This window comes from Hemicordylus capensis, chromosome 6 (genome assembly GCF_027244095.1).
Source record: "Hemicordylus capensis ecotype Gifberg chromosome 6, rHemCap1.1.pri, whole genome shotgun sequence".
Lineage (NCBI taxonomy): Eukaryota > Metazoa > Chordata > Lepidosauria > Squamata > Cordylidae > Hemicordylus > Hemicordylus capensis.
Genome location: NC_069662.1, coordinates 37,316,639 through 37,330,956, shown reverse-complemented (window position 1 = coordinate 37,330,956; position 14,318 = coordinate 37,316,639). Strand labels below are relative to the sequence as shown.

The 14,318-nt window shown below is 46.5% G+C and overlaps 1 protein-coding gene across 2 annotated transcripts in view; it reads right to left on the bottom strand.

Moving 5' to 3' along the window:
• MPP3 (MAGUK p55 scaffold protein 3) overlaps window positions 1-12,073 on the bottom strand; it is an 84,466-nt gene extending 72,393 nt beyond the window's left edge. The window contains exons 1-4 of one of the 2 annotated variants that reach the window (XM_053265162.1): window positions 11,962-12,073; window positions 8,711-8,831; window positions 7,705-7,823; window positions 5,593-5,670 (exon numbers count right to left, since the gene is read on the bottom strand). In XM_053265162.1, the coding sequence (XP_053121137.1) occupies window positions 5,593-5,670; window positions 7,705-7,823; window positions 8,711-8,735 (222 nt within the window). In that variant the 5' untranslated portion in view covers window positions 8,736-8,831; window positions 11,962-12,073. Of the gene's footprint in view, window positions 1-5,592; window positions 5,671-7,704; window positions 7,824-8,710; window positions 8,832-11,417; window positions 11,613-11,961 lie in introns of those variants that run through there. The other variant, XM_053265161.1, reaches the window with a different exon arrangement.
• Window positions 12,074-14,318: the final 2,245 nt, after the last annotated feature.

Below are 14,318 nucleotides of genomic sequence, written 5' to 3'. Positions count from 1 at the left end.
ATTGGGGCCTTGGCCCTGTTTTGGATTGGGACTGTGGCAGAGAGGGAAGAAATACTTTAATTCTTTGCACCCCACCCCCCGCTGCTGCTGTTCCAGTCTGAATCAATTCCCCCCTCCACAGTGCTCTTTTACAAGGAAAAAAGGATTGCATCAATGTCAGTGGAAGCTCTTTCCCCTTTTAAATAAAGTGGTATTTTCTGAACAAAATTCAGAAGTTCTCCCTTGCCATTTGACTATATGGAGAGAGACATACGGGGAGACATGATCGAGGTTTATAAAATTATGCATGGAGTAGAGAGAGTAGACAGAGAAAAAATTTTCTCCCTCTCTCACAACATTAGAACCAAGGGCCATCCCATGAAACTGAAGGTGGGGAAATTTAGGACCAACAGAAGGAAGTAGTCTTTCACACAGCACCTAATTAATCTATGGAATTCTATGCCATGGGGTGTGATGATGTTCGCCAGCTTGGATGGCTTTAAATGGGGCTTAGGCAAATTCGTGGAGGAGAGGTCTATCAATGGCTATAGACCACCTCCAGCCTTAGGGGCAAGATGCCTCTAAATACCAGTTGCAGGGGAGCAACAGCAGGAGAGAGGGCATGCCCTCATATCTTGCCTGTGGGCTTCTCAGAGGCATCTGGTGGGTCACTGTGTGAGACATGATGCTGGACTAGATAGGCCTTGGGCCTGATCCAGCAGAGCTGTTCTTATGGAGGTGGCACATAAGGTGGGGTAGGAAAATGCCTGTGCACTCACTCCTCACCATGCTTGGGAGGCCAATCAGACAAAAACCGTACAAAACAGCCTGTATGTGTAGGATTTTTCCCCCCATGGAGAAGCATTCATTCAGGAGAAGCATTCCATCCCACCTACAGCTGGAAGTGGCACTGTTTCATCACCTCCGTGAGAATTAGGCCCAAACCAGTTAATGCTTGACAGTAGACATGGAAACTATTGAGAGAGAGAGAGAAACCACAATCTAAAAGTGTCAAAAGGAAATTATACACAATGAAGGCATTTAAGAGAGGGACAAAGAGTATGGGTGTATATATGCAAGAACTAGAAAGCCAAAGATGGGCAAATTATGGTGTGCATTACTAAAAGGGAGTATAGAATAAGAACACATATTAGAAGCTGAGTGGAACAATTATAGTAAATGGAGTACAGTTATTCCTAAATATAAAACCTGTAAAAAGAAAAGAGGAGGCTGTACTGGAGGCGATGTTGCTCTACATGCTACATGCCAAAGGCAGCATAGAGTCTGACAAATTGTTGTTCTAGTAAGAACTAATCTGCCTTCTTTCCTTTCTCTGTATCTACAACTGGACTAAATTTGGTTCAAATCAAGGTCCACAAGTTAGATCTCTTACACCTCAAATGTTCACATGTCCGCCCTCTTGGATCAGGGTGGATGACATCATAATAAACTACGCCACTGAGGTGTCCCTGTGTGTCACTTATTACTTCTGTGCCAAATTTGGTCCAAATCAGTTAGACAGTCCTCAAGTTAGTGCACTTGCACCTCAAAAATTCACACATCTGCCATCTTGAATCAGGATAGATGACATCATCACAAACTATGCCATTGATTTTTCCCCATGTGCCCCTACAGCTGTAGAAAATTTGGTTCAAATCGGTTAGACAGTTCACAGGTTAGCCCAATTGCGCCTCAAAAGTTTGCATGTCCGCCATCTTGAACTGGGATGGATGACATCATCACAAACTATGCCATCGAGGTGTTCCTGTGTGTCACTCACTAGCACTGTACCTCATTTGGTTCAAATCGGTTAGAAAGTCCATAAGTTAGCCCACTTGCATCTCAAACGTTCACATGTCCTCCATCTTGAGTTGGGGTGAGTGACATCATCACAAACTATGCCATTGGGGCATCCCTATGTGTCCCTACAGCTGTAGCAAATTTGGTTCCAATCGGTTAGGAGGTTCACAAGTTAGCCCACTTGCACTTCAAAAGTTTATGTGTTCGCCATCTTGAATCGGGGTGGATGACATCATCACAAACAACACTGTTGAGGTGCGCCTATGCATTCCTACAACTTTACCCGATTTGGTTCATATTGGTCCAGGCGTTGCGAAGTTGATAGGAGGACACGGACACACGGACACATGGACACACAGACACACGGAATGCTGGGTGATCTCATGGCAACATGAGATCACAATGGCAAAATTAGCAAATATCCATAGAAATCTGTCTGGGTCCAGGGAGGGGATATATCAGAAGTTTGGGAGGGCTGTTCCTGCAGTGGCAGCAAATCATATGGTGGGGCGGGTGGTGGTGGGAGCTCAGGTACTGTCAATCAGCTGCTGCCTCCCAAACGATCCCACTCCCCATCTCCTACTCAATCTTTGCACACACACAACCACTGACCAGGAACTTACCCAGGCTTGGCGCTTCTCTTACCCTGCCAGTGGTCATGTGTGAGGAGCCTACTGTATGGCACAGCGTGGGCAGATTTCAGCCTTGCAGGATCTATTCAGGTTGGCAGATCCCCAAGGCTCACCAATCTGAGCCAGGTGCAAAATAGTAGCCAGATGCAAAATGGGGACACAGAGGCTGGAGCCAGTTACATATTGCACCCCATGAGCCATACAGTGGGATGAGCTGCACGTACAAGTACAAGTCGACATCCAAGTTACTACAGATCTAATAGGATGCTAATTGCCTTTTTGTGGGGGGCGCTTTTTGTCATTGCTACAGTTAAACAGCTTGGAGTCAGAAACCCTTGCCAACCTACTGTAAAACATCCCATAAACCCCAATGTACCTTCTGCCCACCTCTGCTGTAAAGGACATGCTTCAAGCAGGTCAAAAAACCATTATACACATGCTGAGAAGTATTATCCTTAACAATAACATAGCAATCATTGAGGAGTAGGGCAAGGATGGAGAAAGGACTAATTCATTTGCCTGCTACCGGGGCAGAGAGGAACCTTTTTAAAGTGGAGGCCCTCTTATATTAGAAGGAGGACAGCAATTGTCCCTGTTCAGCCCAACATAGCATCCCTCCCAGTGTCTGTTGCTGGTGTCTTCTTTGTGTTTCTTTTTAGATATTCTAAAATCTAAACCATCTTTTCATTCCCCCCCCCCATTTTTTCATTCCTTCTGCTATGTAAACTGCTTTCTGAACTTTTTGCTGAGAAGATAATAAATATTCTCATAAACATCAACAAGAATGAATGAATAAATGAATGAATGATAGTCACTTGAAAATATGTCCCTGAGTGTCTCACAGCTCAGGGACACATTTTTGGATGGGGGGTAAGCACAAACCCCAAAATGCGGTTCAGTTCAAATTTGAAGCAAACCATGTTCAGCCAAACCGCATGCGCGGAGGTCAGAACCGCACCATCGCCGGGTGGGAGACGTGTTTAAAGAGTGAGCTGGCTGGTGATTCAGCGATACTTGGGAGTGCCAAGCAGTGGCAAGCATCAGCAAGCTGGGTAAGAACCTTAAATAACCATTCTCGCAACTCCCCCACTGCCAGCCCATTCCCCTTCAATGTAGAATTAGTTCACATCAAATCAAACTTGGTCCAATTCACAATTGAGCTGCTGAACCGGCCCAGTTCGATGCGAACCAGTTCTACATCAAATAATTTGTGAACACCCCTATTTTTCGATGACATAGAGAACTTCTGGGAGAAGGGAGGTCACTGAAATTCCTTCACACACATACAAGCACCAGTACAGCATTAGTCTGGAACTCTCCACAAACACTGGTGCTACACTGGTACTTCTCCCATTGCCAAGCAGTGGCAAGCATTAGCAAGCTGGGTAAGAACCTTAAATAACCTTTCTTGCAAATTCCCCACTGCCAGCCCATTCCCCCTCAATGTAGAATTGGTTCACATCAAATCAAACTTGGTCCAGTTCAAGATCGAGCTGCCAAACCAGCCCAGTTCGATGCAAACCAGTTCTACATCAAATGGTTCATGCACACCCCTATTTTTGGATTACATAGAGAACTTCTGGGAGAAGGGAGGTCACTGAAATTCCTCACACACATACAAGCACCAGTACAGCATTAGTCTGGAACTCTCCACAAACACTGGTACTTCTCCCACTGCACGGTTGCTTCATTAGTTAGGATGTCAGCCAATAATAATAACAACAGCAGAGGTGTTTTATAACTGCTTCCCTCATAAACACAAGAGAATCTTATGGAAATCAAATCAAATTCTTTATTGCAGTCACAGACCAGAACAAAAGTAATACGCCCAACAGAGTGATAATCTTAGGTGGATTTAACTAAGACTTTATTCCAGAAACAGCTCCATTTTCTCCTTCTCCTTTCCCTTCCTTTTATTTCTGACTCCAACACCCACACCCTCTACAGGATCCCCACTTTGACAAATTTCCAAACAACAAAACCCAAACGATTACTAGATAGACTACAACAAGAGGCTCTTTGGTCAGGCAGCCCAGAGCAGGAGGGATGGAAATGCATTTTTGTATCTGTACCCCATGCCTCAATGGAGTCCCTCTCAGTTGAGATCATTCCAGTGACAGAAGGGTAGATTTTGCCCCCAGCTAAAAATTCATTTTTTCACATACAATAACATGGTGACTGTTCTCCACAACTGGAGACAGTGAAGGTATGCATTCAGGAGCACCATTGGGTTAAACTTGCCCCAGTCCCAGGTTACATCAGGATTTTCTCCCCTCCCCCAATAAAGCTACCAAACTGCAGCCTATTTTCTGTTCCTCATGATAGATCCCAATGGGATCTACTACGAATGGAACCCACCCCTGTCCACACAGCCTTGCCCTTTCATCTTCCTCATCTCATCCTACCTTCCATTTCTTAGGCCTAGTCTTCACATAGAGTAGGTGGTTGGGTTTGGAGGTGGTAGAATAGACTGCACCATTTCAGAAAACAGTTTGGGAATCACATCTTCTGAATGTTCTCCATGTGGAGGGAAAATCCCTGAAAGTAGAAAACTAGTACAAAGGGGAGCTAAGACCTTTCTTCCTGATATAATATTTTTTACTTGCAGGGAATTTTCAAAATTAAGGAAGCTACCATCTGACACCCAAAATGGTGCCTACAACCTCAAGATTTTACTACTTCATTCTACACTGTGTATAAAGCATGGGCATGAAATGCTGGGAAATCACTCTTATATACATAGACTATCAAAATATCTATAATTAGGCCAGATGGTGTCCATTGCTCTTTGATGTATACTGCCTCTCTGGGCACTGAAACCCATTGCTCCCCACTGAGGAGTCTTCACCAGTGAAAGTCAGCTACTGATCCTGTTCCCAGCCCCTGGTAACCCCAGCCATTGAAAGTCAAGTCTGCTTCTATCTATATGGCCCCATCTCCTCATCTGCATAGCTCCACTCAAGCTTCCCTTTCTCAGTCACACTGGACCATGACAGAATGTTGAGAACTGGCTTACATGTACAGAGATTGTTATGGAACTCTCAATACACATTCCGAAACTAGAACCAGGAGCCACAGAAATCACCTGGTTGTGCTTAAGCCATTGCCAGTTTTAGAGGGGAAACATATTACAAAAGTTGAATGCACTTGACAACCATGTTCATAAGAAAGTGATACTCACATCTTCAGCTAGTGCTGAGGCACTGTGCAGAACTGGGACTGGGCTCTGCCTTTCATAATGGCACAGCTTTTCATGTATCTGAAACAGAAGATGGACACACACACATATAAACACCTTCAAGGACAGGAGCACTCTTGAGAAACGATTTCTTCCTACTGCTGACATAGGAAGAAGCCACAGACAGATTTGTTTGTTTCATGCAACGATTCTCAGTTCAGTGCGCTCTAGAAAGGGAGAGCTCGCTTACCACAATGACCACCCAATAAAAGCCATCTGACCAAGCAACCATAGAATAGACATCTAAATATAGGAAGCTGCATGACACCAAGTCAAACCATTGGTCCATCTAGCTCAGTTTTGTCTATCCAGAGTGGCAGCAGCTTCTCCAAGGTTGCAGGCAGGAGTCTCTCTCTCAGCCCTATCTGGAGATGCCAGCGAGGGAACTTGGAACCTAGATGCTCTTCCCAGAGTGGCTCCATCCCCTGAGGGGAATATCTTACAGTGCTTACACATATGTCTCATTAAAATGCAAACCAGGGTAGAACACATCCATCCTTCCCAGCTCCTGACTCCCACATGATCACTCTTCCATCCTCCTACCATTTTGAGTTGACAGAGCCACGGATCAGGAGCACACACAGCTCTGGCCCTGCTTAGGATCGTGCATATGAGCCTTGTATCTTGTAAGCTTCTGAGCTTTTTTGGCACAGGGAGTCATTTCTTATTCCTTCTGCTATGCAAACCTCTCTGAGAACCTTCTGGCTATTGAAGTGGTGGTGGTAATAATAATTATTATGACTGATTGATTGATTGATTTGATTAATATACTGCCCTTCCAAAACTGGCTCAGGGTGGTTTACATCAAAATGATGTACAGCCAATGTATGTGCAGTTCTTTAAATACGTGTAAACACTATGCAAATACTTACTTATTACTAGCTGAGTCGGGCACAGAGCATCTGCACCTCTGGCTGGCCTCACCAACCGCTGCTGCCTTTTTCTTCCTCCTCCCCTACTGGCCCACCTGGCTTTCTAGCCACCCACCCACCCAGCCCGTTTCTCCCCCCCCCGCCCACTTCTCCCCCCACACATATGCTATCTGGCTGGCGGGCTGGCTGGCCCACTTCTTCTCCGCCCCCCTCCGCCTGACTGACTTTGCTTTCCAGTCGGTTGGCCTGCTTCTTCTCTCCCCCTGACCCCAGTACTTTCTGGCTGGTGGGCCAGCCGGAAGGCCAGCCTGCCACCTCCTCCCGCCTGCCCGCCAACTCCAGGCAGCCAGGCCAGCCCGACACTGGCTCCCGGTGGCCGGCATCGCTATTTTCTCCCCATCGCTTTCCTATCTGGCAGCTGCTTGTGAGAGCTGCCATGCATGAGATTAGCGTGGGATTAGATACATTTAAGAGAATTATATATAGAGATTATTCAAATGAGTGCCTGAAGGCTGTATCATGAAAAGCAACACTCATCATCATCATCAACAACAACAACAACATCATCATCATCTTCCAATGGAACCTTTGCAAGAATTACAAATTGCCAGCAAGCATGAATTGGTGGAATCATCCAATTGAGAAGGTCACAGAAAATGAGGAGGCAAAAATCCTTTGGGATTTTTGAATACAAACTGATAGCCATTTAGCTCACAATACGCCAGATCTGACAGTCATCGAAAAGAATCAGGTTCTGATAACTGATATTGCAATCCCAGGGGATAGACAGGTCGGCGAAAAACATCTGGAGAAAATAACTAAATACAAGGACCTTCAGATTGAAATTGAGTGGCTCTGGAAAAAGAAAACAGTAGTGGTGCCAATAGTTGTTGGTGCCCTTGGTGCAGTACCAAAAGAACTTGAACACCATCTCGACACTTTGGGCATCAATAAAATTACAACACATCAGCTACAGAAGGCCACACTACTTGGGACAACACAAATACTATGACGCTATCTTTAATTTTTCTTTAGTTATCCTAGACCCTTGGAAAGGGTCCGATAATGAAAGTACCAAATCCAGTCAATAACATCTGGTAGACTGTGTGTAAATAGATAACAACAAACCAGTCAATAACACTTGTTTGACAGTGCAAACAAGAAATAATAATAATAATAATACCTTCATTAAATAACTAAGACTTCTTTCACTGAATATGTCTCTCAGGAACACCATTTCTTCCTTGTGATTTGAGTCCGGTCTTAGCTGTGATGTCAGGAGAGCAAGGGTCTCATGCAGACCTACACAAAAGCACAGGAGGTGTGCAAAAACTCATTGTAGGATGCCATTATCCAACTCTGAACACTACTGCTTCAAAACTTTCTATGCAGATTTAATGGGTTAATTGATTGTTTAATACTACTCATCTAAAACTCATACAATTAATTGGCTACAATTTCTTTAAGCAGGTTGCAGCCCAAATACTGACCACCTCACAGAGCTGCTGAAATGATTACTGAGAACATGTATGGGCAGTTCTTTAAATATGCATAAGCACTATACAAATACTTATTATTATTCAAATGAATGCCTGAAGGCTATATCATGAGAAGCAACACTGCCAATTTAACACAGCTCTCTCAGATTTCCTCCACAGTGCATTTGGAGAGAATAAAGCATTTCATAATAAGATTATCTCCACCTCCCAATATTTTTAATTATTTTCATTTTGTTTTAAGGATCCCCCTCACAAATGCTTGAGTTTGTTTTCCACCAAGTCTTCATATTTCTAGCCGGGGAGCGGGGAGATGTTGATGAAACACAAAGACAAATTCTAACTGTGTTAGCCTGTTAAAGCAAACACACAAAAATAAGTCTTGGAGCACTTTAAAAAGTAACAAATTGTATTGCGGTACCTGATTTCTTCGACTAAGGTATGGTAGAAATATAAATAAATACATGAGTACAGATTAAAAATGGAACAAACAATTCAGTTACAAATCTGCCAACTGAATAGTTTGCACATCGGTCCTCAAAAGCTGATGCCACAATCAATCTGTGAGTCTTTAAAGGACCACAAAACTCCCTTTGGTTTCTGGTCAAACATGGCTAGGTTATAGCACCCACTTTTCTCAACCATGAGCATTACTTGGGAACAGGTTAGGGCAGCCAGCAAAAGGTTCCTTACCTGAATCTTCAGACAGCACAGGCATGGCTTGTTTCTCCCTTGCTAACTAGTGACAAGAACAGGCTTCAACCAGACGACTGGTCCACCTCCAAGGTCTGAGATTTGCAAGCAAGCAGAAGGTCTGGAATCAGAGAAATGATGAGAATTACTATAACACATTTTAAACATGGTAGGCACAGAATGGATGAAAAATATTACTGGGCCAGCTGGAGAAGAAAATATATCTTAATCAAAAATTGCTGTGAACCTTTGTTGCCATTCCATATGTGAAAGCCATGAAAAAATGGGAGAGGATGGAAGTGATTACAACATCCTCTTTGGATGTTGTAAAACCCCCAACCTTTGGAGGGGTTTTTGCATAAAGCAGGGGTTCTCAAACGTGGGTCCCCAGGTGTTTTTGGACTACAACTCCCATCATCCCCAGCCACAATGGTTCAGCCATTTGGGTGTTGTTGGCTGGGGAGGATGGGAGTTGTAATCCAACAACTTCTGGGGACTCACATTTGAGAACCTTTGACATCAACTTCCAGTGACCCAGAGAGACTCTAATGTAAGTCTCTCTCCCTGGTAGTCTTCTCCCATCATCAGATATAGACCTCTCAGTCCAATCAGTACATTCTGGGAGACCAGGAGCATCAGAAGACTGCAGCCTATGGACTATAGGACCATGATAGAACAGGGTTTGGGGAGAGACCTTTCTCCACCTCTTCACGCCCACATAGCCTTCCTGTCCCTAGGCCCTGTGTAAAATTTCTCCCAAGCCCCTCTTTCACCTTCTGTCATGACCTCAACCATCAGCCAGGACTCAGACACAGAGGAGGGAAAACTAGACAGATCAGGAAGGCCAGTAACACCACTTGCAGAGGCATTAAACCTGGGCCCCAACACTGAGTCTGACCCTGTCAGTCAGGAGTCTTTTGATCCAGACATCGGTCTCATGTACCCCAGTGTCTGTTTGCCACTGTATGCAAGGCTCCCATCCAGGGGTTCATTCCTTTAATATTTTTCACTCTTCAGGATGGGAAACCAGCCTTCCCAAGAGGGACAGTCCCAGGAGACGCACCAACATTCTCAGCATCAGAGCACCAAGTTATCTGCTTGGAACTATCCAAGGTGCTGAAACACCTCCCTGACCCGCTCTCTGCAGAGTCTACTTCCCAATGAACCTCGGCTTGCCCCATGGGTTCATGATAAGGACAGGATACCTGGGCTCGGCCTCTTTGCCTCTGCTTCCTACCCATCCCTAAGTTCCTTGCTTTTCAACCTACTAGTCTCTTTCCTTCAGCTGCTTCGCCTATAAAATCCTTCTCAGATTTCCTACCTTGCCTCTGTTCCCAGGCAACACAACACTGTCTGAAGGCCAATTCCAGGTTTCAGGGACCCTTGGCAATCAGCCCTTCCACCTGGGTGGGCCATTTCCCCCACCTCCACCCCAGGAAGGCTATGTGCACAGAGGCTGCCTCAGGGATAAGCAATGGGCCCTTCTGAGGGCCCTGTGCCATTGGGAGGAAGTAGAGAGAATCTTATTTTGAAATGCTTTCTTCATTTCAGCAGCCTTATTCATGGAAGATAAAAGGGCCTTCTTTATTGCTGTACCAACCAGGAATCAGAAGCCCTTGACAATCTACTGCTAATCACCCAGAAATCTACCAGTAAATGCCAATCTACCAGCCACAACAAACATAATCTGTGTCCTGGGCTTACTTTCAGCAGCCTTATCAAGGCTCTGCCCTAAAACATATAAAGTAATAACGATGAGAGAAGGTCCCTCTAGGCATGTGCAGAAAGCATTTCCATAATCACTCAGCAAGCACAATTAGTGTAGTGGTTAGAATGTTGGACTAGGACCAGGGAGACCTCCGTTCAAATCCCACTTCAGCCATGAAACTCACTGGGTGACTCTGGGCCAGTCACATATCTCTCAGTCTAACCTACCTCACAGGGTTGTTGTGAAGATAAACATACCCATGTACACCACTCTGGGCTCCTTGGAGGAAGAGCGGGATATAAATGTAGGATTAAAAAATGAATTAAAAATAGTCCTGTGCAGAACATGACCCATAAGCAGGCCCCCAAGACACCTAGCACTTTTCTTCTTAAGTGCTAATTTTAGGATTTCCCCTGTTAGCTGGGGCCTGGAGGCCAGATGTTAATCCGAACCAGGTTGTTTGGCTCTGGAATGAGTGATCAAGTGCCAGGGCTCACCCTTGCCACATCATGCACATTCACAATGAGAGAGCATCTCTGAAGACCGTCGGGAGCTGGCCCCAGGCTACAAGCAGACCCCACAATACACTCAGGATTCCCCTAACGTCAGAGCACGTTAGTCACAGCAGGGATGGCTTTGACATCCCGGCACCAGTCCCATTTTGCTAACTCACAGGCTGCCTGGAAACAGAGTGGCTTTTCGTTGAGGAGGGGGCGGGCTGGCGGGTAGTAGCAGGGGCGCTCGTGAACCTTTGCCAGCCACACAGCAGGGAGCCCGAGGGGCGGGAATGGAGGGTCCAGGGGAGGGGCGGGGGGCAAGGATTCCGGCGGCAGGTGCGCGCGCATATCCCCATCCCTCCCCAGGCTCGGCTCTTGGCCTGGCTCCTCGGCCTGGCCTCTCCATCTCTCTTGCGGCTGCAGCTGCCGCCGGGCTTCGCTCGCCTGCCTGCCTGCCTGCCTGCCTGCACCTCCCGCAACGGTTGCGGCGCTGCAAGGTTACCCGCAGGAGGAGCGGCGATCGGCGCTTTCTTGCGGGCCGGCTGCTGGCTGGGTCTCTTCCGTCTTTCTCTCCTGCCGCTCGGTGTCCAACAGCCGCGCGCACTCGCTCCGCTCCTCGGAGGGCGCGCCTCGCTCATGCGCTTCGCGGCGCAGTTGGGGCTAGCGGGCAGGGAAGGGAAGGGAAGGATCCGGATAAGCAGCGGCTGCCCCCCCCCCCGCCCGCCGCCGCCATGCACGTCCCCTCCCCCTTTTGTTCAGCGCCGGGAGGGAGGTAGAGATCGCCAGCAAGGCTGCCCCTGCTCCAGCACCCACCCACCCCCGCGCACTCCCAGCCAGAGAGCGAGGTCCGTCTCCGCTGTGCGGTGCCCCCCACCCGCCCGCCAAGAGCCTTCCCCCGTGGAGGGGAAGGGAAGGGACTATTCTCAGGCTGCCGTCTCGCGGCTGTCCTGACTTCACAACTAGTTTCCGTTATCTTCACCCCGCGCCACATTGCTTTTGTGGGCATTCTCGTTCCACCTTATTATATCCCGCTACTTCGTTCTCACTCATTTATTAAGGCTCCCTCTTTGTGAGGCTGGCCGAGCTGCCCAGACCAGGGTCTGTTGATGGAGGTCTCCGGCCCCCAACAGAAGGAACGGAGGGGGTCTCTCCACTCGCGCCAGGCGGCTCGGCTGCTGGGGAATTCCCGCTCAACAGCTCCATGAGTAGGTGGAGCCGTGGGGGATCGGTTCCACCCACGGCTCCACCCTGCTTTGAATCAAGGCTATTGCATTTTTAAATCATTTCTCGAGCTTCTTCTCTCTCTCTCTCTGTTTTTATGGTGTTGATTTTAATGTTTAACGTTTGATTGGTTTTCTTTCCCCCCCCCCCAGCTATGTTGCTTTGTTTGCATTGTCCTTAGCGTTTTAAACTGTTGAATGATCCTTTAGCCTTCTTCCACTAATAAATAATTGTTTGTTTGTTTGTTTGTTGGATTTGTAGACCACCCCAACCTCCACCTCTGGGCAGTTTACAACATCAATCAGATTAAAAATGAAAACCTTAAAATAATTTAAACTGCAGTCTAGTTAAAAAGCAAGTCTTTAGAGACTGTTTAAAAGTTGCCAGAGATGGGAAGGCTCTTATTTCAGCAGGGAGTGCATTCCAGAGTCTCAGGGCACAAGAGAAGGCCCATCCCTTCATATTATCCACCTGAGGAGCCAGTGGCAACTGGGACTCATGGCAAAGATGACATTCTCTTAAATACCCTGGGACTAAGCTGTTTAGGGCTTTATAGGTTATAACCAGCACCTTGTATTTTCCCCAGAGATTTATTAGGAGCCAGTGTAGCTCATCTCTAAGATGGCCCAGAGACCAACCTGGCTGCCGCATTCTGTACGAACTGCAGTTTCCAGACTAATTACAAAGGCAGCCCCACATAGCATGCATTGCAGTAGTCAGATCTGGAGGCCACCAGCAGATGTACCTTTATTCTAAGGTTATTTATCTCAAGAAATGGATGCAGCTGGCATATCAACCAAAGCTGCTATAAAGCACCTCTGGCCACCAGTTCAACCTGGAACACCAGGGAGAGGTTTGGATCCAGAAGCACTCCCAAACTACGTACCTTCTGGGGGAGTGTGACCCCATCCAGAACTGGCAGATCAAAATCATCTCCCAAGTTCCAACGCTGCACAATAAGTACCTCTGCCTTATTTGGATTCAGCCTCAGTTTGTTATCCCTCATCCAGCCCATTACTGCCTCCAGCCAGGCATTTAGGTAGGTTATGCCTTCTCCTAATGATGCTGACATGGAGAAATAAATTTAGGTGTCATCAGCATATTGATAACACCCTGCACCAAATCTCTTGATGATCTCTCCCAGCGGTTTCATGTAGATGTTAAAAAGCATTGGAGATAGTATGGAGCCCTGGCAGACACCATATAAAAGCTCAGATTTTGAAAAGCAACAGTCTCCAAGGGATACCATCTGGAATCTGCCTGAGAGGTAGGAGTGGAACCACTGCAAAGCAGTGCCTCCCACTCCCAACCCCCTCAGATGCTACAGAAAAATACTATGGTTGATATTATCAGATGCTGCCGAGAGATCCAAAAGGTCCAACACACTCCCTCTGTCAATTCCCACTTGGAAGTCATCCATCAGTCTGACCAAGGCAGTCTCCAGCTGAAAGCCCAGTTTGAAATGGGTCTAGCAGTCATAGTCAAAATAGCAGTCACAATCCACAGAGACTCCTGTAGGCATACTAAGGCTGCATATGAAACCATCCCAAGAGTGACAGCAAATGTTACTCAGCCGCTGGGGAAAGGAATGTGATTCCAGGGAGACACAAACAAGAAAGAGGCAGGTTGCCACCTGCACAAGGATGCTTTGTCTATATAGTATTGCACATGCAGCACTGACACCTCTAAAGCCATTTGGCTGAGCTGGTGATGCCACTGAATGCTCTCAAACATTCCAAGTGCTTAGTAACAAAGCTGTCTGAATGTTTTCAGTCCTGTTTCTCTGAGGAAAGGGAAAGTTAGCAGTTGAACTGGGATTGGAACCTCATCAAAGTTGCATAAAAGGATGAGTCAATCTGTTAAGCTTCTGCTTTTGCTGTAGCACTGTGATCTGGTAACCTTAAGTGGGGACAACAAGGGCTAAGAGGCGATCTATCTCAGCGTTGGTCAACAGGCAGATAGCAGCCCACTATTTCACGTGTTAAAGTAAAAGAGAACAATTTCAGGTTGTAAGGAATAGAAATATTCCATTCTGTGCTACTTCTCTTTTAAATGTGGTATGTTGCATGTATGAAAATGCCTGGATTTGAATGCAATGCTACACTTCAGTGCATGTGCTCATCACTACTAGTTGGTGCCCACTTTGTTATGGAGTTTGGGGGCTTATGGACCCCTGCTTGCT